This window comes from Liolophura sinensis, chromosome 10 (assembly GCF_032854445.1).
Source record: "Liolophura sinensis isolate JHLJ2023 chromosome 10, CUHK_Ljap_v2, whole genome shotgun sequence".
Taxonomy (NCBI): Eukaryota; Metazoa; Mollusca; class Polyplacophora; order Chitonida; family Chitonidae; genus Liolophura; species Liolophura sinensis.
Window position 1 is genome coordinate 23,793,842 of NC_088304.1, and position 27,356 is coordinate 23,821,197.

The 27,356-nt window shown below is 40.6% G+C and overlaps 1 protein-coding gene across 1 annotated transcript in view; it reads left to right on the forward strand.

Moving 5' to 3' along the window:
- Window positions 1-205: 205 nt before the first annotated feature.
- The window catches only part of LOC135476235 (tetratricopeptide repeat protein 28-like), a 30,958-nt gene continuing 3,807 nt past the window's right edge, over window positions 206-27,356 (forward strand). Inside the window, exons 1-13 of the mRNA XM_064756182.1 lie at window positions 206-338; window positions 6,505-6,652; window positions 8,405-8,677; window positions 17,225-19,531; window positions 19,757-19,897; window positions 20,301-20,578; window positions 21,146-21,398; window positions 22,439-22,610; window positions 23,080-24,400; window positions 25,082-25,313; window positions 25,660-25,736; window positions 26,312-26,420; window positions 26,938-27,045. Of these exons, the coding sequence (XP_064612252.1) occupies window positions 309-338; window positions 6,505-6,652; window positions 8,405-8,677; window positions 17,225-19,531; window positions 19,757-19,897; window positions 20,301-20,578; window positions 21,146-21,398; window positions 22,439-22,610; window positions 23,080-24,400; window positions 25,082-25,313; window positions 25,660-25,736; window positions 26,312-26,420; window positions 26,938-27,045 (5,449 nt within the window). The 5' untranslated portion in view covers window positions 206-308. The remainder of the gene's footprint in view (window positions 339-6,504; window positions 6,653-8,404; window positions 8,678-17,224; window positions 19,532-19,756; window positions 19,898-20,300; window positions 20,579-21,145; window positions 21,399-22,438; window positions 22,611-23,079; window positions 24,401-25,081; window positions 25,314-25,659; window positions 25,737-26,311; window positions 26,421-26,937; window positions 27,046-27,356) is intronic.

Here is a 27,356-nt window from a genome sequence, read left to right on the forward strand (position 1 = left end):
GGAATATCGTGAAATAGACAGGCCGCAAGCTTAAGGCAGTGTAGCTTTCAGTTATTTTGAAGCAGTTTTGCATCGTTTGTAGCGGAAATGGAAGTTCTGATGCTGCTACGATGGATATAGCGTTGTGTGTCTTATAAAGCGGCTGGCACAGTGTTTGCTTCCCAATCCTGTTGTTCACCTACAAATTTACCTTGGGCATGGTGCCCTTGGTTGATTTGTTTGAGCGAGTGTTTCCTGACTTTGAGGTTAGTGGTATACTGCGTCATCGCCACCTCACAGTCGCACTATGACTGCATGATCTTCAGCCCATGTGGGGCCCCAGGAAATGTCAACTGTCAGTAAGTTGAAATGCCATGAGAAACGCTTACTGTTGTGTATCTAAGTGTTAAATATACTTGTAACTTCAGGTGCGATCTGTACTCCTGTTAGGATGGTAAACTTTGCGATGGAATCAGTCTGGTCAAATGATCAGAAATATGTTTGCAGTGTGTTGTTAGTTTTCTCAGATTCCTTACATTGCATATTTATGACAGCTTCTATGTACCCAATGCTTTTAATTTTCTATTCATTTGTTTCTGGTGCCATGTTTAAGAATTTTTCCCTGCGCCCTCAGTATTATAAACCATTGGCCTTTGGCAAGTTACTGATGAACTTTTCTATGCACGTACACATTTGTACATCTTGATTTGTCACCAAGGCCCTACATGCAAGCAATCACATCTGTCGAGTGTAAAAGTTGAACATAAGCTGCACCACGGAAACAAATGAACTTTACAAATACATGTACATTTTACAATTCCTTGTACATACATGTAGATATGTAAGTATGATGTACTGGGACCACCACAAAACATTTACATAATTGTCTAGAAGTAAATTGGAACAATGTTTCACCTACATTTATTTTACCTGAGACATGTTGTGGTAATTGTAATATTATTTGCTGGATAAAGTTCGCTACATTTTTCAACCTGACCTCAAACATATCGGTCACTTGTCTCCTGTAGGCACAGCCACATCGTGGTCAGTTGGTCAATATTTGCTTGTCCTATTTGGAGCAAAATTGAAACACAAAGGTCAATATTGACACAATGTGAGAGAAGTATTCAGGTAGGATTCCTGCGAATAGAGCTGATGAAAGGCAGAACATTTGAATTTATCATTCCATAGTGTTTGCCGAGATCTCTGAGCAATTTGTAATATCCTGATTTGTGTCTGGGAAAACCTGGCTGTGTTTAGCGGGGTTTACAAGTGATGAGAATGTGTGGACAAATTATACTGGTATTCATGGTGTTGACATAGAAAAGACTCTGGCTTTAGCTGTGAGGACAGCTCTTTTTGTCAGCCCAGCTACCAGTGTAAGGACATGTACACGGTGTATTGACTCACTGTTATTCTTGAACCTTTTCGCATGTTTACAAGGTCTTTCTGCAAACATATTCTGAAGGCATTATTCTGTGTAGACTGATAAAATTATACTTTTCTTCTACCCCCTGAAATTGTAGTTTTGTTGCCAAAATTAAATGAAACGTGTGCATAAATTATAAAGAAACTTGTATTATTGAAACAGCAATAATTTAAATCAGAAAGTAGTAAACATATGGTTGTGTTCATTGTTTTCAAGGTTGGACTTGTAGACAAACATGCAGGAGTTTGTTAAGAAGCTAGTTTGCAATTAAGAGTCATAATGTCAAGATTGTACTTTTATACAACATATATGTGTATTTGTTGCACTATATTTGTTTTATCTTTGCCTACAATCCTTTATCAACTACTGTGAACTAATTTCATGCATGAAAACTAGAAAGGATAATATTAGTCACATGGTGACTCGGTGACAGGATACGCAAATATATGGTGTCAGTAATCCTCATATTCTGCAAGGCGCCAGCCAGCCTATCACTGAGTAACCAAGTTTGTCTGTAAAATATCTATGCGTATGGAGACACTTAGATATTAAAGGTGGGTTTGTCTTCTGGACATCGCTGTAATATATTTAAGTTAATTGGTTGTACTGTAGTAGGACAGTATATATTGGCCTGGTTTCGTAGCTGAGGATTGTGTTAGATAATGCAGACATCAGGACAAACTGTCTTGTCTATTGTGATAACTGTCTTTACACCTGGACTTGATGTCTTGTCTGTGTTCAGCCACCATTCAGCTTCACTCTGCCTAGATTATCACCCAGGTAAGATAACCACACCTGAGAAGGTAAAACTTAATGAGCTGGCTCACCTGATATATAGCCAATCAGTCTCCGGCTTATGAACGCAGCAACTAACATTTGGCCAATGGGAGATACCCGTGTGTAAAACTTAAACAACTTTTTTGTGTATGAGTGAGAAGATAATATTATGGTGAGAAGAAACCCACGATCATCAGCAGGTTGCTGGCAAACGTTCCGACGTAGGACAAGAGGGGAAGCAGACATGAACTGGACTTGAACTCACAACGATCGCACTGAGGCTATTAAGGCGCTTGTACGAAAACATCTTAGAAATACACCATACTCTGTTTGGTTTTGGCCCGCACTGTTATTTCGCTTAAGGTAAACCAATGTCTCTGGCTGACAAAGTGTAATCTACATTGTTTGAGACTCAAGCTACTGAAGAGATGGGTAGGCAAGTCAAATACATAACTCCCTGAGTAAAATTATAACAAAATATGACAATCAAAAGTATATATCCAGTTAACTTCTTTATTAGGCGCCCATGCATAAGCGTGTCACAGTGAAAAAATTTAATCTGAACTGTAAAAGCTTGCTTACATTATCCCATAATGCACCACACGCACGTCAGTTTATCGAACAAAACAACAGTCCGCTATAAAATCAATGATAATGACAATATAATTTACTGGATGTAGGCAAAGATAAAACAAATATAGTACAACAAATACACGTATATGTTGTATAAAAGTACAATCTTGACATTTTCACTGATACGATGGCGGCCAGCATTATGGTCGTTGGAAACTGGGCAGAGCCCGGGGGAAACCCACGACCATCTGCAGGTTCCTGGCAGACCTTCCCACGTACGCACGGAGAGGAAGCCAGCATGAGCTGGACTTGAACTCACAGCGTCCGCATTGGTGAGAGACTCCTGGGTCATTACGCTGCGCTAGCGCGCTAACCAACTGAGCCACGGAGGCCCCTGTTCAGGTAGAGGCATATGTGAACTTCACAAAAACTCTTATATAATCTGTCTTGTTCAGAGAACATTTATATTATGCGCCCAAAAGCTCTTTATCAAATGTGCTCTCATCACTCCACAGCAGTCGGGTTTTCTTCCTTGACTATTCCCAGTTTCAAACTCTTTGACAACACAGAAACCTATACTGATGTTATCTGAGTCATGTTCTACGCTTACCACTGTTTGTTTGGTGTGTGAAGGTGTGTGTAGGTAAATATATGTGTAACAGGAAAAACCTACCTGTAATCTCCAGGTGAGAATGGCTTAACTTCACCGTTGACACAGACAAAACTGCTAACACACTCATTTGTTAAGGAATCCCCCCTGGATGTAGTTTTGTCTCACCTGGAAATGACCCTGCTTACCTGGCCAAACATCAAGGGTGTGTTCCTGGATGTGGACACTTTACTGGACAAGGTGTGACTCGTTAGCATTGTCCAGGTGAAGTCATCTCCCACGCGATGATAGAGCTTTAGGAGGATTTCCTCTTGACCAGGGCTGAGCTGTTTTGATGACAGCGTAGATAACTTGGGATCAATATGAGTAGGTAACCGTATAAAGGTGACAGTATTATTTAGGGGATTAACCTGCCATAGTTGGATTTACCAGAGCTTAGGGTCGTGGCTGAATGGTCTTCTGGTAGTTCACAGACTGTCCTCTGATAGTTCATGGCTTGTTTTCTGGTAGTTCACAGAGTGTCCTCTGGTAGTGCACAGGTTGTCCTCTGGTAGTTTACAGTGTGTCCTCTGGTAGCTCATGGCTTGTCCTCTGATAGTTCACAGCTTGTCCTCTGATGGTTCACAGCATGTCCTTTGATGGTTCATGGCTTGTCTTCTGGGACGAGTTGCTCAGGAGTGTATTAAAAATATGCCAGGCTAAAAACTTAATACCAGTCTCATCCTAATGCAAAATAAATGACACTTTAGTCTGGACTAACATTAAGACTGGGTTTAAGTGTTGATACACTATTGAACAACTGGGCCCTGGTGGTTCATGGCTTGTTCTGAGGTAGTTCATAGCTTGTCCTAAGGTAGTTCATGGCTTAATTGTTTTGAGATAGTTTGTCCAGTCATACAAGTAGGAAACGTTCATGGCTTAATGATTTTCAGATAGTTCATGGCTTAATGGTCTTCAGATAGTTCATGGCTTACTGGTCTTCAGATAGTTCATGGCTTATTGGTCTTCAGATAGTTCATGGCTTATTAGTCTTCAGATAGTTCATGGCTTAATGGTCTTCAGATAGTTCATGGCTTAACGGTCTTCAGATAGTTCATGGCTTAATGGTCTTCAGATAGTTCATGGCTAGCCCTTAGGAACTTAAATTATGGCGTGTCCTCTGGAATGACTGATGACTTGTATGCTGCAGATGATTGATATGGTCATGGCTTAATTGTCTTGATGGTTCATGAATTACCTTTAGGTAGTTCAGGGCCTGTCTTTAGGTAGTCCACAGCTTGTTTTCAAGTAGTTCATGATATAGTTTGTCGCCAGGGTAGCTTTTATCCATGCCTTAATTGCCCAGATAATTCCAAGCTGAGCATTTGTCACAGCATTGCAACATAGTGTTGTACCTTCAGGCTGAATCATTTTGGACCATCTGGCTAAGATGGAGTGGATACGTCCTGATAGAGATGGGCTAAATTTCACTGGTCACATGACCACATTTGATCCATGGAATCGGCTTGCATAATCATGATAATCAACAAAAAAATGTCCACAAAAATAATTAATATTTTTAAAATTAGTAGTCTATAGACTCTATATTTTTGTCTGTCATTATGTGTGGAGTTTTATATTTCTTAGCTGTAAGTCAGTGCTCTTTAGTCAGTGGTCTTTTGCATCCTACATACAGTCGTTGTCATGTGACCAAATTAGCATGATGTAAAAACGTTACGTCCCACATGTGCACACAGTGTCCCTATCTCAAGGATTAAGCCAAGAGAGAGACCTGTTTTTGTTTGCCTTTGGTTACGTCTTTTTGTTATCCTGAGATTAAAAAAAAATAATTTTGTATATTTTGCTTTTTGCCCTTCAGAGATGACAGATATAGAGTAGCGTGTGGTGGCAGCATTTAATTACCTACCTCATTAGGCTTGTCTAATGTGGGTATTGTTTAGTAGAACAAAGAGAGTAGAAAACATTCATGACAATGCCTTTGACACCTGTGTGTGTACAGTTAAGCAACAGGTTACCAGGGTAATTATACATGTAAATGGCGTATGGCAGGCGAGATGTACCTTGGTGCAGGGGAGGTAACTCCTTTTGTACCGGCTATATTTTTGCTGTGGAAATTTCTGAGTTCACAGAAAGCAAATGGCAGCTAGTACAAGGTTAGAACACTTGTACTGACATATACTGCACCTGTAGGTGTCAGCGTAATGTCAGAAGAATGTTAACTGTCTACTTTGCAAATTGGAATGTAAAATGAATTCTAAATTTATATTATTTTCATTTTCATGCCTTTTAGGCATTCTGATCCACTCATTAGCTCTAATTATTCAAGGAATTGTCAGCTTAAATGCTGGTATCAACATATAAATCTAATACATGTACAGCCTTAGCTTAATCAGGGTTGATTATGTTACCGATGTTTGTCATAGTTGTGATTCAACATGAGCTGTTAACAATAATGACAAGTCGTTAAATGACCATGGCATTGACTACCCAGGTACACCTGTATCTTTGTTGTGGTATTTTCAAATAGCTTTTTTCATTAACTGAGAATAAAATAGCGTTTTATTTGAAAGATGGTGTGATTAATGGAGTTGATTTTTGCTGGCCTTGGTGACAGTTTGGACAAGATATGGCCTATTTTCTGCATGTGTGCCTGATATCTTTGGCTTGTTGACTGTTTTTCTCTTGAACACTTTTCACCTTGTTTAATGTTTTTTTCTGTGCTAAGCACTTCAGTATACATGGAACTCATCAAGGCATATAATCTTGTGCAATAAAAAAAGAACTGAAAAAGGAAACAAAAAACAACCGTAGCTGTGGTTGATTTTTTGATCAGAATTTGTTTTGCATATAAAATATTATATATGTTAATTTGGCCGTCACAGGCTCATTTGGCTTATACCCTGGTGTTTCTGCACCTGATTGGCCCCCAGACTCATCAGGTCACAAGTTCAAACCCTGTTCTTGCCTTGTCAGCCGCAGGCTTACTGCAGAAGCAGGGAAGCCTACTCACTTCTTCCACTCACAAACCTGCTACACATTTAAATACCAGTCTGTATTGTGACTCATGAATAAGGGGTATATCTCAAGAAACAGCTAGCATTTTAAATCATTGAAATGTTTCTGTTGTATTTTTCAGGCATATCTGAGAGAAGGTGTGGCGTTACAATGCCTGGGTCAGCACGGAGATGCCCTGGTGGCGTTCGCCAGGGGGCTAGCCCAGGACCCCACCAATACACATCTTCTACAGGGCATTATCGATGCTGCACTCAAATCTCCACTCAAAGGTATGTTGACTTTGCTTGATATACATTAACTTATTGAATGCTACACGAGCATTTGTATCAGTATTGTCAGAGCATCGAAATTGTACTGTTCATTTTGTTAAAATGTTGGATGTTTGACTTATTAGCTCGTCTTACCAAGCAGGGAGAGGTACCATGAGAAGGGGATCAGATGGTGTTGGTGTCTAGTTTAGTTAAAGTTTTTGGCGAATCATACAGATGCAGTGGCCATCCTTAATACATAAACAGCACATCAAAAAAATGGGTAGCAATTTGCATATCAAAGACCAAGGAAGTCTTTTTGAATCAAAGCTGACCATTTTGCTCAACTGTTCACAGGTTATTGTCACTTTTCATACCACATGAATTGACAAATACAGTTTGCTATTTGCATATCAAAGACCTTTGTAGTAAATTTATGCACAAACTCCACTCATTGTCTTTTACTACCACAATTATTTACAACTCTATAGCAGTGGAAGTCATTGCTCTACAATCCTTTATAATTTTGGTCTTTCTTGTTGATTTAATGGCAAGACGTTAGCACTATATAATTAGAGGATAATATCTGTGCTTGCGGGTGTCAACCATTCACAAAGTGTTCCCTGGTTCATTTGGTACTGGCTTTGGTCGTATGTTCTCTGACTACCTTATTAGATGACTTGGCCAGGAAAGGCCATCTGTACTGATATGCAGCCATGGACATTGGATGTACACTTTTTGTTAAGTATATTTTCCATTCAGAATCACATTAGAGAGGTCAAAATGGTGGATCGTTTACACGTGCTTAATAGATAAAGAGAAAACTGATGACCTCAGATTAAGCCCAGGTCATCTTGAAGATGATTTTGTATCATGCAAATATTCACTATTCCACGAGATGGAGAAGGTGAAGCTGGACAAGAGCCCCTATTTCCATTGTTGGTTTTTCTTGGAAGCGAGGAAGCTGTAATCAGAATTTTGCTTTTGTAAGCCAAGCTGAAGTCAGTATTCCACCAGCTGGAGAAGGTGAAGCTGGACAAGGGCCCCTGTTTCTGTTGTTTTTTTTTTTTTGTCTCGGAACTGAGGAAGCTGTAATCAGAATTTTGCTTTTGTAAGCCAAGCTGAAGTCAGTATTCCACCAGCTGGAGAAGGTGAAGCTGGACAAGAGCCCCTGTTTCTGTCGGGGTTTTTTTGTCTCGGAACTGAGGAAGCTGTAATCAGAATTTTGCTTTTGTAAGCCAAGCTGAAGTCAGTATTCCACCAGCTGGAGAAGGTGAAGCTGGACAAGAGCCCCTGTTTCTGTCGGGGTTTTTTTGTCTCGGAACTGAGGAAGCTGTAATCAGAATTTTGCTTTTGTAAGCCAAGCTGAAGTCAGTATTCCACCAGCTGGAGAAGGTGAAGCTGGACAAGAGCCCCTGTTTCTGTCGGGGTTTTTTTGTCTCGGAATCGAGGAAGCTGTAATCAGAATTTTTTTTTGTAAGCCAAGCTGGAGTCAGTATTCCACCAGCTGGTGAAGGCATAGTCAAGTTCCCCATCTGCCTTGTTCTTTACTACCATTGTTCTGGTTTGTGTTGGTTTGTTTTCGTCAGCCAAACTGGAGCAAGTGTTCCAGCAGGCATGGCAGGTAGAGATGCAAAGTACTAACCAATCACCTATGTTGTGTTTCCATTGTTTTTTTTTCTCAGCAACCAAAGAAGCTGGAATCAATCCTATTACTCCAGTGTTCCAGCAGTTGGAGAAGCTGAAGTCAGTCATGTTATTTTTGTTTTTCAGCCAAGCTGGAGCCCGTGTTCCAGCAGCTGGAGAAGATGAAGCTGGACAAGAGCCCGTTTGTGGTGATATCCGTGATTGGTCAGGAGCTGTTGGGGAGCAGTCATTACAGCCCAGCTATCAGCGTGCTGGAGTCCGCGTTGAAGATCGGCAGCTGCAGTATGAAGCTGCGAGGGTCAGTGTTCTCTGCTCTCAGCAGCGCCCACTGGGGACTGGGCAACATGGACAAGGCTGTGGTGTACATGCAGCACGACCTGGCCGTGGCACGACAGCTAGGTAGGTGCAACTGGTGCAACAGGCACAGTTCACAGTTTAAATTTATCACTTTATAACCAGAATCATGCTCAACTGTAAAACAGGTATACACGCAATTGTAGCAGGAACATTTAGTTGCTTTTTTTCACACTTTACCAACACCGATAGCACAGTTGGTAAAGCATCTGCTTTGGAAGCGGTAGATCCAAGATAAATCCTGGGTCTAGTTGACCCGTATCAGTATAATGGCTCGGGCGGGGTGGCTCACTTGCCTTCGGTAAGCCGTCTCAGTAAAGCAGCACTAGATCAAAGATCAGTGGAAATCTGTCCTGCAACAAGGGGCACATTACATCCACTCTAAGGATTCCTTCGTCGTTATATGACTGATAAATTGTTAAGTTTGACGTTAAATCCCAAGCAGTAAGTCACTCACAGTTAATTTCATCTAATGAACAACATATTCATATCTTCTCTTGAAAAAAGAAACTGTGAAAGAGATGTGATTCTTTGCTTTCAACACTGCTGATATCTGAGGAGAGCTAAATCCCTAGAGTTCATTTATATCTAATATAGACTGTATAGACTAGAGAATGGGCTATCAAGCTGTAAATTGAGTACTGGTCAGGATGCAGTGAATGGGGGGAGTCTGGTGCTTTTGGCATAGCATTTCAATTTCCTTGTAGCTGATACAAGGAAATAATGTCACTGAAGTGAAGTTGAAAATAGCAGAAAATTTCCAAGGTATAAACAAATACACAAAAACAAATGAATCTTTTTTATGCCTCAGCCAAATCATACTCTTTGAGTTCGTACTGAATGAGGGAGGAAGTCTTAGCAAAGCTCAAAGTGAGGGTTTTGTCTTTTAGAAAGTATTAATTGAGCATCAAAGTTCTTCTCACTCATCCTTGAAATTGACAATACAGAAAAGCAGTTTATATTTTTTGTTTTTCTTCTGAATCTCACTTTGCATTCTTTTCACTTCTTTTAACTACACCTACCAGACAGACAATATCAATTACAAACTGTTGTTGTCAAAATCCATTAATTAATGAAACATTATCAAGTTTATTGTAATGTCACATTCATTAATTATCTGATAGCACACAATCATTGTCATTGTTTGCTGGGTAGTCAACATTATCTACTGATAAGATAATCTGATAATGCCAATTTGTCAATATCACCTGATTTAATCAGATTTGTTTCATCTGCATCTTTGTTTGAGTTTCCTGTCATTCTATAAAACTCCTGTTTGTCTGTCTTTCTTTACTCATTACAGGTGTACATTGCCTTTGTTTTCTTGATTTTAATAAAATTGCCGTGGTCTATATATACCTGGCTTAATCCAGAACAATATGTGTACGGCATAAAACATATCATGTAATGGAAAGATCTGCCATGCAGCAGACTGCAAGATAGTTGTGGTTTTCCCCCTGGGTCTTTATTCTCGCCATATGCCTGCCATCATACTTGTATAAGTAAAATGTACTTGAGTGGGCGTGAAACTCCAATCAAAGAAATAAAGTCACTCGTACTACTTGTAGGTACTTTATATCTCTGCTAGTAATTTTATTAATTTTTAGTACACCAGGCCTGCTCTTTTTAGCCAGTTGAAATCCAGAACTATTTTGACCTTGACACCTTATAATCATTATGACTGATAACTGATAATTATTGATTTTAGTATGCAGTTACCATACAGGTGTTGCTGTTATTGCTTTGCTATGTCACTTTGCTTGTCATTCATGTGTAAGGGGAGGTAACTCGTACCTAGCTCAACGGAGAAGCAATGACCCTTGCAGAGTGTATATGTACACATACCTGTATGTATATAAATAGCCCTATTGTGACTTGAGTGGTAGGAAAACAGTTAGGGTTAGGCTGACAAAACCTGTGTGGCTATGGAGCGTTTACTGTGGCTATGGGGAGAAAGGTTACCTGTGCTTAACTAAGCAGGTTTGTGCAAAGTACTGTGTGAATGAACATCTTTAACTTCAGCTGTACACTGAGCAAAAGTTTGCCTGTGGTACAAATGGCTAACCCATCTACATGTACCTGTGGTGGCCATGTTAACTGTCTGTCATCTGGGGGCTTTTATTGTATGAAGAGAACTTGCACATCTGGTAATCATGGACCCCGTTAGAGGATATTCACAGGTGAGTTATAATACAAATAAATTGTTCACTTGGATGGAAGCTTTCATGTAGAACGTGGTCTGAGAAACAAGGGCGTTCGGTAAAAGTGTCACCGGTTCACCTATTTTTCTGTCATTGAGATAAATCTTCTTTAATTGTCATAAAACATTACTTTTCGTGATGAAATTTACATTATTTCCAGTAGGATATCATTCTACCATCCAAGGAAACAGAACTCTTGAGAATCAAGTAAAATGAGTATTCTAGTCATGGGCGAAACTTGAGGCCAAATACCTTGTTGTGAGTGAAACTTGAGGCCAAATGTCTAGTCGTGACTGAAACTTGAAGCCAAATATCTAGTCATGGGCGAAACTTGAGGCCAAATACCTTGTTGTGAGTGAAACTTGAGGCCAAATGTCTAGTCGTGACTGAAACTTGAAGCCAAATATCTAGTCATGGGCAAAACTTGAGGCCAAATATCTTGTTGTGAGTGAAACTTGAGGCTAAATGTCTAGTCGTGACTGAAACTTGAAGCCAAATATCTAGTCATGGGTGAAACTTGAGGCCAAATACCTAGTCATGAGTGAAACTTAAGGCCAAATTGAGGCCAAATATCTATCGTGGGCGAAACTGGAGGCCAAGTACCTAGTCATGGGAGAAGCTTGAGGCCAAATATCTAGTCATGGGCGAAACTTGAGGCCAAAAATACAGTAGGTGCAAAGTCAATGCCATTGACAGATTTTTAATACCTCTATGACATGACAACTGTCTCTTTACAATTGTAAGAAATTAGTGATTTTTTTACATTACACCAGTACAAAATGACTGTGCATCTAGAGTTATACAATACAAGAAAAAATTTGCTTATATAATAATATGAAATGGCAGCATTCTGTACTTTATGAACTACAGTATTTTCTGAAAAGTTACACAAATGGGACATTTCTTTACATGAAAAGCCTCCTGTACCTTTAAGAGAAATCCTTATATTTTGTGCATGCACTACCTGTATGTGTGTATATATATATATATATATATATATATATATATATATATATATATATATATATATATATAGCATGTTTTGGCCCAGTAACCCGTATTGGAATTCAAATATTCCAGATTTACACTGTTCCACTTCAAGAATAACTGACAGGAAATTGTTCAGATGAGAGGTTCGTGGACTAAGTAACTTTTATAGCTGGAAAGCAAAAGCCCAGAGTGCCAGCCTTTGTAATGCTGTTATGTTTAACTGTGATGTTCTATTGGCTCAGCTGGGGCCAATTCTGAAACAGATTAGAGAGCTGTAAATTTCCTAAATATTTGGGCTGATATTTGTAATATTTATATGTAAATTTCAAGCCAACCGTATAGTTAGTGACATTGTAATTCCCATCAGAAGTTAAATTTGCATAGTGATTGAATAAACTGTGTTCTACGTTGTTGTCATAAATTGAATGAGTGCAAATATTTTGTTGCAGTTTAAGATGCAAGAAAAAAAGTTTTTGTTTATAAATGTGCCGGGAATGTAAGAATATACATTCACTTACTCTTCTAATGCTGCAAATATTACTAATATTGCCATGGCCATGAAATTGGAAATTAAGTTCTGATATGATATTAGAAAAGAATAAAGTACATGTATAGAATTTTGCTGACATCTCCTTGGTAGCTACACTTCACACAGCCAGGTCAGGCTACCTGTATTAATTAGCGTCACACCTGGGTATTTACGGTAGTGACATAATCCTGTCCCCAGAGCCTCAAGTGACCCCCTAGCCGCTTTCACCGCCCAAACAGGTACCCCCTTCCCCTGTTTGTTTATTAGATTATTATAATATAACATTAGTGTCAGGGTCTCCTGTAAAGAGACAACGCTCAAACCTCAAACAGGCCAATCTACCTGTCATTATGTACCTGTGTGAAGGTGACAATAGCCCCCACACCCCTTCCCCCCCTCTGACTACCCTGAGGGACTAAGTGATCCACCCCAAGAGACACAGGGGAACTGAGCTGTCAGGAAGTCAGGCCTCTTTACTAGAGGAGATAGAGTAATATTTACACTTGTCACCTGGCCTGAGGCTTGATTACAGGTGAGGCTTGACCATACAGGTAATGGCTTACATTTTACCTGGACAAATCTGGAGGGGCAGCTTGGGATACACCCAGCTATTGTTGTGGGTTGCAGTGCAAGTTGGGGAAGAAGTATGTGTGTTAAGTTGAAGCTGGTGTCTACTAGCCATGTTCAGATTCTCTGAGGACGTAGGATGTAACGGGGACATATCAAGTCATAACTTTAAAATTTGATTGAAGAAGGGCTTGCTTGACAACAGCTTCCTCCTGTATTTTATGTAGACGTCTTTAGGTTTAATTCATCTGTTGTGGAAAGAGGTGACTTTTAAGCAATGTACACTCTGCATGCGTCTCTGATGGAATCCTACAAACACGATTTGTCAAATGGATGTGATAGAAAAAGTGATGAGTTTGAAGACGAGCTGCTGGCCATATTCTGTACAATTGTGATACATGTATATCACTCTTGATAGAGTTAATTTTGCTGCATCATGCTTGATATAAAACAGCGATTTTGTGGGAAAATTTTCACCTGCAACTATTGATGGTCATTATCCGTGTAAGCCGATGAAGTGTCCAGGTAGGTCTCGATTTTCTTTTTAATACCTGGTAAAATACATATGCATTTCATGTATGGGCAATCAGCTTTACATTTGATGATGTTAGTTATTAATCAGTGTAAATCTTCTAAAGAGTATTCCATTGATCTGTATTTACAATGACTGGTTCGTCAAAATCATTAATCAATAATTGATTAGTCAAAGCCATGCAAACATGCCTACACAAGTTATGGAGGAGATATTTTAAATGCAGAATATCACGGTCGTGTTTTAAGACAGCCATAGGTAAATATATATTGTATGGAATAAACATCAGTTTAAACTGGCAAGCCATTTTGTGTAACTAAGTGGACATATTTTGGTGGAGGGACAAATAGAGTGGTATACAAAGACAGTGCCAGAGAAAGTTATTTTTTACACAAGAATTAAATGAAAGGGCACATATACCTGCAGTCACGGAGAAATGTTATTATCATATTCTTCATGTTAAAGCAACTTTTTTGTAACTGATAACTGGTTAGAGCAAACATAGACGATACTGCTGTAATAACAAATGTGAAGTAGGTATAGCCCTCAAGTCCTGAGATGTCAGTTATGTTTCTGAAAGATTTCTGATTTCTTAAAAATATTTGTCATATAAATAATAAACATGGCCCATAGTCTCATACATTTAATTTTTAATTTAATTTAATTCATAGCTCTGTCAGAATACACAATTATCTGTTGAAATTGCCAAAATAGTAATTTTGGAGACAGGTGGACTTTACAAATAATACTCAGGTGCAGGTGTCCTCATGAGGCCCAGTCTCAGGTAAAACAACAGGTAAGGAATGTCAAAGTCCCGACTGCTAATAGCTAAGATCCGAGAGCAATCCTCTGTAATTAGAGAACAGGTTTTGCCAGGTAGTGCTTCATTTAGCTACTGACTGAAGACTTTGGTCCCATAGAGCGTTTGGGATCTAATGTAGTCGGCATGTGTATAAGTGTGGTACAGTCCTTGATCCATGCAGTGCATGTAAATGTTAGTAATCTAGTGGGATTACCTGAGGAGAGGGCCATGGGATGGAAGCTCTGATAGCACAGGTAGTAAAGCAATATGTTTAGTATGACATAGACATGATCTGGATTAGGAGCAGATATTTTTTCAATATTTTATACAAATTAAAGTTCAGTTATTTTCTTAAATTTCTAAATTAATATGTTAACTATGTTTCAGCAGAGGTCTCTAGAGCAGGTCCATGTAAGGATATCTGTGTAGATCATCATAAAATTTGGGAATGGCTGCAGATCATTGGCTTTTCAAAAATAATGAATTCACATATAAACATTATGGGATATAAAGCTAATTAGTGTAGACCTCATATTTTTAAATGTCAATATTATTGATAGTTTTGGCCCCCTCAGTATATGCCCCTCAATTTTTTTGTAAAATTATAAATTAATTATAAATTGCACTTGCCTGTTCTGTCTAACATTGAGCAGTTTGGGATACAAATTGCCATTACCATTTTTTTTTATATTTGTTAATTGCCAAGAGTAATGAGGCTATAGTAATACTGAACTTGCATGTGTGTACAGGTAATTGATCTTGTCATTTATTGTTGTTAAGTCTTTAGCTCAGGTGTTGGTTGTGTAGCAGGTGGGGTTTGGGTGTGATTGTGGGAGGGGGGGGGGGCAGTGAGAGGATGATTAAGGTAAAGTAGTAAGAAGTCCTTGTATAATGCTTGATGATGAGCTTTCTCAGCAGGAGGTTAATGACTCTACATCTGTTCACACAGAGCCTGTTTAGTGATTTACCTGTCAGAAACTCGTTACATTTACCTGATCACACACAGCGTGTTAAGTGATTTACCTGTCAGTCATTTCATGACACTTACCTGTCATTAACTCATTACACTTACCTGTCATTAACTCATTACACTTACCTGCCCTTAACTCATTACACTTACCTGATCACTCAGAGCCTGTAAAGTGATTTACCTGTCTGTAACTCATTACACTTACCTGATCACAATGACACTGAGTGAACCTTTCAAATTAGGCCAGAATAAACAAGCTGCAGGGGCGCAAATGCATGTGTGTAGGTGTCTCTTTGATTGTAGTTTGACATCCTCATCTCGTCCATCTGCTGGTAGGCCTAGCTTGCAAATGTTGATTCGCGGTATACTAAATTCTGCTACAGCAGAACGAATATTTGACACGACACTCCTCATGCTTAAAGGTACTGGATAGTCCTGTTTAATCTCTTCAGAGTTTTCTCAAAAATTCCCATTTATCACAAAATAACGATACTAAAATAATCAACCTCTTACAAAGTGCATGTACTAAAATCATTGTGATTAAAACTGAGGACTTCCTCTCCGGCTGTACGTGGGAAGGTCTGGCCTACACCTGCAGATTGTTGTGGGTTTCCCCGAGGCTTTGCCAGTTCCCTCCAACCATAATGCTGGCCGTCATCGTATAAGTAAAATATTCTTGAGTACGGCGTAAAACACCAATCTAATAAATAAATAAATAAATAAATCAGACTGAGGAAAACATGAACTCTTGGTGGTTGGAGCATAGGCTACCTGAAGCATGAGCTTGTTTGTTATATTATTGAACTGTCACCAAAATTCCCTAACCACCCCTGATGCTCTCCCGCGGCACCCAGTCAGTGAGAACCACAATCATGCTGGGATACACTTTTCAAGTCCAAGGGTGAAACTTTAGGTCATTTACTGTAATGCTCGTTAAGGTTGTTTTTTTTTCTCCTTTCTTTCCTTGTTTTTTTCCATTTACCACCTGTGATGCATTTAGCCTATGACTGTTACTTGATTACCTACATGCCCTACATGAAACCTGTATGTGCCATGATTAAAACCTTTGAATGATTAATTGCATCTACATATACCTGTGTTTTGTTCTTCACAGGTTACCCATAGCCTCATTGCACTGGTTATTTTTATCATGTAAATCAATGTACATCACACTGGGGTCTGCAATTTCAAGTTTATCTCTCTAATTACTACCATAAATCATTAATTAACATCTTGACATTAATAACCTTATTGTCAATTAATTATTGATTTATTTTAAGGTGAAAATGTTATAGAAGCAGCACTTGTGATATTTCTGTTACCGTCATCACGTTTTCTATTCAGTGGTTCATATGTTGATTTAAGGGCATTTGTACTTGTGAGGTTTTGTGCGGTACACACTTGTCACTTGTCGACCAAGTTTCTTTTTATGAAACAGGATATTTTTGGTCGATAATAGTGAGACTTATGGACGTAAATAAAATCTCAGTGTTAACTTATGGGCTAAAATAAAATCTCAGTGTTAAATTATGGACATAAATAAAATCTCAATATTATGGACATAAATAAAATCTCAATGTTAACTTATGGACATAAATAAAATCTCGATATTAACTTATGTGCATAAATAAAATCTCAGTGTTAACAGAATTATGATCAGAAAAAGGCACATCTTGACAAAATATTAGTCAGTAATAAAAATGAGCAGTGCAGTCTTGACAATAATTCAAGCACAACCATTTCATATATGACAGTAATACCAAAGGGCAAATTTAACAAATTATGGAAAAGGTCAGACACTAAAAACTTTTAATACAGGCCAAATTTTACTCAACAGTGAAACAGCTAGTCTTGACCTTTAATTGTACTCAAATATATCTCATGTTAACCCATAAAACAGTTACAGTGCCACAGGAATAGTCGGTTTACCTACTGATTACCATAATTGATTATGTTACCTGTATGTCTGGCTAATTACCAGTGTGTCTCTTATGTTCCCAGGTGACCAAGAAGGAGAATGCCGAGCCAGGGGTAACTTGGGTGCTGCTTACTTCTCTAAGGGCCACTACAAAGAGGCGCTGTCCAATCACCGCTTCCAGCTCGTGCTGGCTATGAAAGTAAAAGATCGGAAAACTGCCGCATCAGCTCTGAGCAGCCTGGGACACGTGTACACAGCAATTGGTGACTACCCCAACGCCCTTGCAAGTCACAAACAGTGCGTTATTCTCGTCAAGCAGAGCGGCGATAAACTCTCCGAGGCACGCGAAATCGGAAATGTTGGTGCCGTGTACCTGGCAATGGGAAACTTTGAAAACGCAGTAGAGTGCCATTCGGAACATTTGAAACATGCCAAAAAGCTAAAGAACAATGTAGAGGAGGCGAGAGCCTTGAGCAATCTGGGCAGTGCGTATCATTACAAACGGGACTACGAGAAAGCAATAACCTATCACAACGAGGTGTTAAAGATAGCAGAGATGAAAGCAGATAATGTGCTTGAAGCTCGCGCTTACGCAGGCCTCGGCCATGCCGCCAGGTGCAAGCAGGATTTTGCTATGGCCAAAAAATTTCATGAATGCCAATTGGACAATGCGTTAAAGACTAAAGACCGAGTTGCGGAAGGTAGGGCGTGTTCGAATCTGGGAATTATTTTTCACCAGATTGGCGAACATGAAGCTGCCCTAAAGCTGCACCAGGTTCATTTACAGATCGCAGAGGAGGTGGGCGACAAAGCCAGCCAAGGGAGAGCACTGGGTAATCTTGGAAATGCCCACAGTGCTCTCGGACAGCACGAAAATGCTGTCAAACTTCACAAACAGGAACTTGCAATCGCGGCTGAGGTCAATGATCGCCATTCTGAAGGAGCAACGCATGGAAATCTGGCAGTGGCCTTCCAAGCACTAGGCATCACGGAAAAGGCACTTCATCATTACATGCAACATCTGAACATTTCGCGTGAGCTCAAGGACACGGGGAGCGAAGCACGCGCTTTGTGTAACATTGGTAACTTCCACAGTGCTAAAGGGGATTTCAAAACGGCGATTCCGTATTACGAACAGTACCTAGTGTTGTCCCAGGAGCTGCTGGATCTCCCAGGAGAAGCTAAGGCCTGCTTTAATTTAGGTTACGCCCATTTCTCATTGGGTAATTTTATGGAGGCCGTGCGATACTATGAACAAGATCTGGCGTTGGGCCGAGAAATGAAGGACAAATCCAACATGGCAAGAGCCTATTGTAATTTAGGCTTAGCCCATAAAGCTTTAGAAAATTTTGAAGACTCCATGGAATGTCAAAAAAAGTTCTTGAGTCTAGCACACGCGATCAAGAATGTTAACGGGAAGTTCCGCGCATTGGGAAACATAGGCGATCTAATGATCAAGATGGGGGAAACCTCCGAAGCCATCAAAATGTACACGCAACAGGTTCAGCTGGCTCAGCAGTGTGGCAGTAAAGACTTGATAGCTACGGCATACGGGGCGCTGGGTGCCGCGCATAGGATGATAGGGGAAAATGAGAAAGCTTTGGAATACCATAAGCAAGAGCTGAGTATTCGTCAGGACATCGGTGACCTGAAAGGCGAGTGTCGTGCCCAAGGAAGCATGGGAAATGTCCAGATTTCTCTTGGGGACTTTCAGAGCGCTTATCAGTGTTATGAGGTACAATTAGAGAAAAGCCGGGAACTTCAGGACGCTTTGCTGGAAGCTCAAGCAAGCGGGAACCTGGGTATTAGCCAGATGAACATGGAACATTTTGAGGATGCCATCGGCATGTTTGAACAGCAGCTGGCGCTCCTGGAACAGTCCAACGGTCCCAACGTGCTCAGCGACAGGGGCAAGGCTTACGGGAACTTAGGTGATTGTTATGAAGCACTCTGTGATTTTGAAGAAGCCGTCAAATGCTACGAACGTTACTTGTCTGCCTCCCAGCAGGCAGGAAGCCGTCCCGATCAAGACAAGGCTTACAGGGGCCTTGGAAATGGACATCGGGCCATGGGAAACTTACAACAGGCCCTGGTGTGCTTTGAGAAGCGCCTTGTGGTCGCACATGAACTGGACAATGCTACAGCCAAAGCTTCGGCCTACGGGGAGCTGGGCTGCTTGCACAGCCTTCTGGGTAACTTTGAGCAGGCTGTGTCATGTTTACAGAACCAGCTGCGGATCGCGAAGGACACAGGAGATAAACTATGTGAAGGTGATGCAGCGTGTGGCCTGGGAGGGGTATACCAGCAGATGGGGGAGTACGATACAGCTCTTAAGTACCATCAGCTAGACCTACAGATAGCAGAGTCCATGCATAATGCTGCCAGTCAGTGTAAGTATTGCCTTTATATCAAAATACATGTCCGGGGAGGGTTGTACTAAAGATTTGTAAAATTGGTAAATGGTTCAATAAGAATCAAGCAAAATGAGTCACTTGAGAAATGCTAAACTTTAGGCGAAACACAATCAAGATCACTTTCAAAGCAGAATAACACCTGTATGATTACACCAACAGGTGATGATATCTGTGATAATGATTTTCTTGTTGACATTACAGGTCGAGCCTATGGTAACCTGGGTCTGTCCCATGAGTCTCTGGGTAACTATGAGCAGGCGATACGCTTCCAGGAGCAACACCTGAGCCTAGCTGCCCAGATGAGCGACCGAGTTGCCAAAACATTGGCCTTCAGCAGTCTAGGTAAGTCGCCATTTGATAAATGAAGCCACATGAATGTGTATGAAAGTCTGATTTTCAGGTGAGAGACGGCTTTCCTCTGATGGTGGATGACACTAAACACAGAAAATTGACATGATTGACATATTGATTGCAGGCTACTTAGTTTCTGGACTGACCACTGGGGCCTTTATAGTAAACTAGTTTAAAACCATTTTTACGCCCAAGAAGAAAGCTGACAAAATTGTCAGACCTTTACATGTACGTGTTTGGACACATCCTAAACTACATATTAAGAAATAAAAACCAAGCATTTTATGTATCCTTGAATTATTGATTATTTCACTTAATGATAAGTGACAACACTTATCATTAAATCAGTAACGCTCATAACAGAACAAGTATATATATCACCCGTACATTTCAGGTCGTGTGCACCATGCCCTAGGGAACTACGTCCAAGCCGTCCAGTACCTCCAGCAGGGGCTTCAGATTGCCGAGCAGCTGGGGAGGCGGGAAGATGAGGCTAAAATCCGCCACCGTCTGGGCCTGGCACTCTGGGGGAAGGGCGACCTGGAGGATTGTCAGATACAACTGTACCGCGCAGCTGAGCTGTTTGAGAACATCCGCCGCGATTCGCAGGTCGGCAGGGACTACAAGCTGTCACTGTTTGACCTGCAGACAGCATCCTACCAGGCACTACAGGTGAGCAGGAAGTGATAGACGGAAATACTGGGGGCTTCAGTATGATGATTTCGCTTTATCTGGGCAACCAAAAACTGCCCATGAATGAAACTTTAAGCACTTGAAAGGGTATGGCAAAGAGTTTATGTTACCGTCGCTAGATGGCTCTAACAGCCTGACATTAAACTGTAACTTTTTGTGTAATTATTGTAACGTGTCTCCATTGTTGTACTGCAAGTGTACTGCTGTGAAATTGGGTACTTTTTGAACCCCCCATAATTTATGTGCGATGTTTATCTTACATTTCTCACTGTAGGGGCAGATTTTTATCATGTGTCTTGATTTGTCTGTGTGTTTGTCAAAACAATAAAAAAAATTAAATGCATGGAATTGTACATTTTTCGATAAATTTGCATTTGCTCACACAACTTTAGGATAATTGACTTTTTTACACGTCGCCTCAAATACCTGCTTTCCTGAAAATGGCAGGTAAATACAAATTTAATTTGAATCTGAAAGAAAATCAAAACAGATCTGTATTTGCATGTGAACTCTTTAGTTTATCACAACCTGTATATTGTTCCACAGCGAGTTCTGGTATCTCTGGGACGTCATGATGAAGCACTCCTGGTGGCTGAACGAGGCTGTACCCGGGCGTTTGTCGACCTGCTCATGGAACGACAGTCAGAGAGCGTGTCGCATTTCGGTACAGCCCCTGTTGATGCCACGCCTGTTACAGTGGAGCAGCTGGTGGGCGTGGTCAGTCAGCAAAAGTCCATTGTGCTGTGTTTCTCAGTTGCCATGGGTTACTTGTACAGCTGGTTAATTACACCATCTGAAGGTGAGATTTCCTGGAAAGTTGTCTCGCTTGAAACATCATTATTCCCTTGTAATTATTATACTTTGGTGAAATTAAAAAGAAAGAAAAAACGTTTTCATCAATGTAATCTGGGCCTAGTTGTTTAAAACTGTTTAAAGACCTAATACCAGATTTAACTATAATCCGAGTCTTCAATTTTTCTTTTTTTTTGTACTTTTCCCACAAAAATATTTTGAGCTGCAGTTATGCTTTGACTTTGGACAACTGCATTCGCTGCTGAGTTTGGCTAAAATTTTAAATATATTAAAGTATTACTTAATACCGGTATGAGCTAATACACTTTCAAACAACTGGGATCTGATAATTTGATTTATCTGATGATATCTTATGTTCCATTGTGTTGTAATGATATGTGTGATAATTCCAAGCTGTTGTCCGTAAACATAGAAAAAACACATAGATATTATTTCTTATCAACCAAGTATACTTTTAAAAGTGACTACGAAAAGTATAAAATTTATCATTTGACTTTAATAAGATATTTTGAAATTTTATCCGATCTGCTGTTAGCATTTGGTTGAAGTACCCTATTTCTTTTAATTTTTGGGACATCTGGCTAGCTCTTTTTATCCAATATTCATGTAATTATAACAGGAATACACAGTTTCTCTTTTCTCGTGTTAATCCATCTAACAAACAACCGTAAGTGGGAAGGTCTGCCAGCAACCTGCGGATGGTCGTTGGTTTTCCCCAGGCTCTGCTCGGTTTCCTCCCACCATAATGCTGGCCATAGTCGTATAAGTGAAATATTCTTGAGTAGGGCATAAAACACCAATCAAATAAATAAATAAATCTAATGAACAACATATATATGTATAAATATCTATGTTTTTCCATAAAATCTGGGAGAGAAATGAATTTCAGCACTGTGTATGTCCTAAAAAGAAGAGGAATAGTCTCATTCCAGTACATTCGTTAAGAGTTACATGCTGGTAGATTTTGCCAATTGGAATTCTAGCCAAATTGTATCTACATTCTGCCTTATTCCCCCCACTCTCCAGGTATTGTGAAGTTCCATCAGTGCTGTATGGCAGAGTTAGAGTCCAGCTCCCAGCCTGAGGACTGCCAAAGTCTCAACACCTCCTCCACCTCACTCCTGGACCACTTCATCGGGCACACCCGAGAGTCCCTAGGGGTAGAGAGTCATCTAAACACTCATCAAGGCCTCAGCAGGTGAGTCAGGTTTTACTTATGATCGATTTGTTTTGCAATCAAACTTGTACTAATAGACCGGCAAGTTTATTTTTAGCTTGAACAATGATTTTTGATGATTTTTTTGGCAGAATTTAGAAGATTGAAAGCCATCAGCTTTGAAAGTGATAGATGAGCAGGTATATTTCAGCATTGGTGGGGGTGGGGTTGGGGGGGGGGGAGATTTTATAGCCCGTCCATAGTCCTATCAAAAAAGGTTAATGAATCAACAGGCATTTTTCTAGAATGTTGGCTGATTCCTACTGGAGTTGGCTTGAACCTCCTTGCCAATCTCACAGTTTAAGTGCTTATAATTAACATGTTGTAGCCCAGTGTGTCTTCCAAATGACCAAGTGCTCAAACTTGAATGACATGTAACATGCATACTTCATTTTCCGTAAAAGAACTCCGTCTCTTATCAAATATGTTGTCTGGTCTGTGCTGTTTCCAGATCCCTGTCAATTGGGAGTCGCGTTGTGATGAGCGAGACTGAAAGCGAGGCTGATGATGTCTGGCAGCAGCAGTTGGAGGAGTTGGGAGAGAAGCTGAATGCCGAGTCAGACAGGACGGGCTTCCTTCAGATGGTCAACCGTAACCACCTGTACAACAGCAGTAATTACAGCCTCAGTAGCCTCTTCAGCCTGTCTACCAGTCTCAACGGCTTCACATCGGTTAATTCTGTTCCAAAGACAACCGACAGAAAAGACGGCGCCACGAAAACCCCAGTTACAGCCCTCTATGACCTCCTGATCCAGCCGATGATGGAAGCCATGTTGTCCGTGACAGAGATGGTGTCCGGGACACCTGACCTTGTCCTAGTTCTTCAAGGTGATCTCTTTCTTATTCCTTTCCCGGTGCTCCGTGGCACGCAGATGCAAGATTTCCTGTTTGAGAAGTTTAACTTGATGGTGGCACCATCGATTACCTCCCTTCATCATGCGGAGAAGCTCGACAAACATGGCCGCCCTCTGATCGATTCCGCTGGCTCTGTTGTAGTAGGTAATCCCAAACTCCCACCAGCCGTCAGAACTCATTGGCTCTTCAGGGAGCTGCCAGGGACTGAATACGAAGCAAACATCGTGTCAGAGCTGTTAACGTGTCGACCTCTGATTGGCCAGGATGCCAATAAAGATGCTGTGCTTCAGGAGATAGAACAGGTCGAGGTGGTACATTTCGCCACGCACATTTCCTGGCGTCTGTCGGCGGTGGTGCTTACACCGAGCGAAATGACGTCCTCCTCACAGAGGTACCACCATTCTGTGTTTGACGCTGATGACATGGCTGACAGCCACAGTGACATTAGCTCTATTGGGGGTCCGTCGTTGGCTGACTTCTTACTCACAGCCGCTGACATCCTCAACCTTCAGTTGCACGCCAAGCTTGTTGTTCTGAGCTCAGGCTACACGGACGAGCGTGCCGGACGGATAAATGCTGATGGTGTTGTTGGCTTGACTCGGGCTCTTCTCTCCGCCGGAGCTCAGTGCGTCCTCTACTCTCTGTGGCCTGTACCTGACAACGCTGCTAAACTGTTAATGCGGACGCTATACACCAATCTCCAGCAAGGTTCTCGTGTGTCCCAGGCCCTCAGCCAGGCCATAAAGGTGGTACAAACCACACGACAGTTCTCCCACCCTTCCAACTGGGGCGGTTGGGTTTTGGTGGGCAGGAATATCAAGCTGAGCAGCAAGGTAGCTCTCATGGGACACGCTATCTGTGAGCTGCTCCAGTATCCAGGCCAGTGTCGGGAAGCCATGAGAGTACTGCTTCATCTGGTGAGTCGTCCGTGGCATACTTAATACTAATCTTCCTGCATCTGTCTCAGTGCAAATTCTAGTTTCTTGTCTTCTGGAGTCTACATATGGTCAGATATTGTACTTCACCTAAAGTTCAGCATTTTTCAAGTGGCACATTCTGCACAACGTGCTTCATTCTGTTTGATTCATCCACCTTTTAGGGTAACTTAAGATTTTCTTTTTGTCAAGTTCGATTAATTTCTTATCAGTAAAAGCGGTCTGCCAGCGACCTGCAGATAGTCATGGGTTTCCCCCGGGCTCTGCCCAGCTTTCTCTTTTTTCGTATAATGCTGGCCGCCATCATATAGGTGAAATATTCTTGAGTACGACGTAAAACACCAATCAAATAAATAAGTAAATATCAGAAAAGCGTAAAAAACTGAAGTGTGGGTTGAATACGATTGAACAAAAATCTAGTTTATTTGGCATAATGACAGCCTGTCAAATAATTCCCTCTGATGTGCAAATGTACATGTAAAATATATGTAACATCTCATAATAATATACTTGAGTAAACACCCACTTAAAACCTAAATTTACACACAACATGCGAAAAGGTTGATGTCAGTTACATTAATTGTCTATTGCTGGATCATTTATAGGCACACATCAAAATTCAATCAAATAAATAAATAAATAAAAACAAATACACGTTTTCAGATCGAGAAGTCTCTACAGCGAATTCATCAGGGAATAAAGACATCCATGTACACAACCTACCAGAGCATTGAAAACAAGGTGGGCAGGATGAACGGCTGGAAAGACCTGCTACAGGCCGTGGGATTCCGCTTCGACACTGCTAAAAATGGAATCCCGTCTGCAGTGTTCTTCCCGCACACAGACCCAGGTGACAGGCTGACACAGGCAAGCGCTAGTCTACAGGCATTGCTAGGTAAGTACATGTAACACAGTCATCTCCTGGTAGAAAGTAGGTTATGAGTTTGGACCAATTTTGAGAGTTCTGATGATGGTGTTTTTCAGTTTTTTTGGAACGTAGGATGATCATGCTGCTGGAAAATATATCTTGCAGCACCAAAAACTGAAAAATATTTATTATTATTATATATATAATATTTATTTATATACATATAAACCTTTATTTGCCTCTAAAATGGACTATTTCGGCTGATTTTTTTTTAGAACAATTGCAGTAAATGAAGCTAAACCTGTATTTTGTATTGGTACATGTATATCAGATATAGTTTCTTCTTTAAACATTTGATTGGTTGTTATTTCAGGTTTGCCAGCCAATGGCCTACAGGCACTGTCAAAGTTCCTGTCTAACTATGAAGCAGGAGAGGCTCTCATGACACTGGTGAGATGTTTGTATGCTTATGTGTAATATGTACAGCTTGAGAATGTGGAAAAGAGTGTGACATATTAGACAAGATCTGTTTAAATAGCATTAATTTAACCATTGCACTGCTGTTTCTTGTTTCTACCAATAAAGAAACCCTCTGTTGTAGCTGGCGGGCTTCCGTGGCCTAGTGGTTACTGTAATTCTTCAACCTTTCACATGATTGTAAGGTGTTTATTCAAGCAACTGCTGAGGACAATATCCTGTGTAGGCTGATAAAATTATAGATTTTGTGAAGCCCTGAAATTGGCTAACCCAACCAATGTAGTTTTGTCTTTACAATCAAATTAAAACCCTCCGGCTGTGCATGGCAAGGTCTCTCTGCAACCTACAGATGGTCATGGGTTTCCCCCAGGCTCTGCCCGGTTTCCTCCCACAGTAATGCTGACCGCAATGTTAAATATTCCAATCAAATAAATGAATAAATAAAATGAATCATACCTGAGAAACTAGGTTTGTGCGTCATCTGAACTCCCGAACAAAAAAATCACGTTCTACTGTGTTAATCCCTGTATTTGTATCTTCCCCTTCAGATTCGTGATGTCCTGGGAAAACTCAGCCCTAAGGAACTGTCTGTGGAGGTTCCCATCAATGTCAAGCTGTGGCAGGTCGAAGGCGTCCACGAGTTTCTGGCCTCTCTAGGTAAGTTGGGGCACTCAAGCTTTGGCCTCCTCTCCTGTGATAGAGATAGAGAACATATATAGTGAAATGTTTATGGACAGTTCTTACTATCTGTTAACTAATTGGGAGGCGGCATATTTTTTAATCTCGGCCATTGTTACATCAAAAATCGATTGTAGCATAACATCTACACCATTACAGTGTATTAATTACTGTCATGAAGTGGGTCTGTCTTTGATGTGACGTCATGATGGGCTGGGAAAGGAACATTTTCCTCAGTAAAATGACATCAGGGTCCTGCTGTCGGGCGTTTGACACTCAGATGAAGGCAGTAGTTCAAGTACTGCTAACCTGCATGAATGTCCAAGTGCTGCTGCAGAGTTTGGTGTCAGGTCTGGTGTCCTCTTTAGTCTTGACCTGTCAGGTTTTCAGTATATATAAGCAACATCTGCATGAATGACAAAGCTATAATTACAGTTTTAAAAAGAGACTTACCACATTTGACCCTTTGCTAAATCTGGTGGCGTTTTGTTGTCAGGGTTTGACTTGGTGGACGTGGGCAAAGACGAGGTCACCTTGAGAATGGGCAAACAGGCTAACCGACGACACCTCCAGTTTGCCCTTCAGTCACTGGTGGCTGTGTTTGGTGAGTTCTAAAACAGCTGGCCAGTTAACACAACTAAAACGGGCAAGAACTTACTCATTTGTACACTTGTACAAACTCAGATGGGTATTACTGTAATTCATCAATTTTTTCGCATGTTTGCAAGATGTTTGTTCAAGTATATTCTGAATTAATTATAATATGTAGAATGATAAAATCTTACTTTTTTGAAGCCCTGATATTGACCAATCAAATTTAAAAAGGTGCAGACATCTCTCTTAAAAGTCGCCTTTTTATATTTGAAAACGTTGAGGGACATGTTATGGTCGAATATTCCAAGCTGGCTCGTCTAA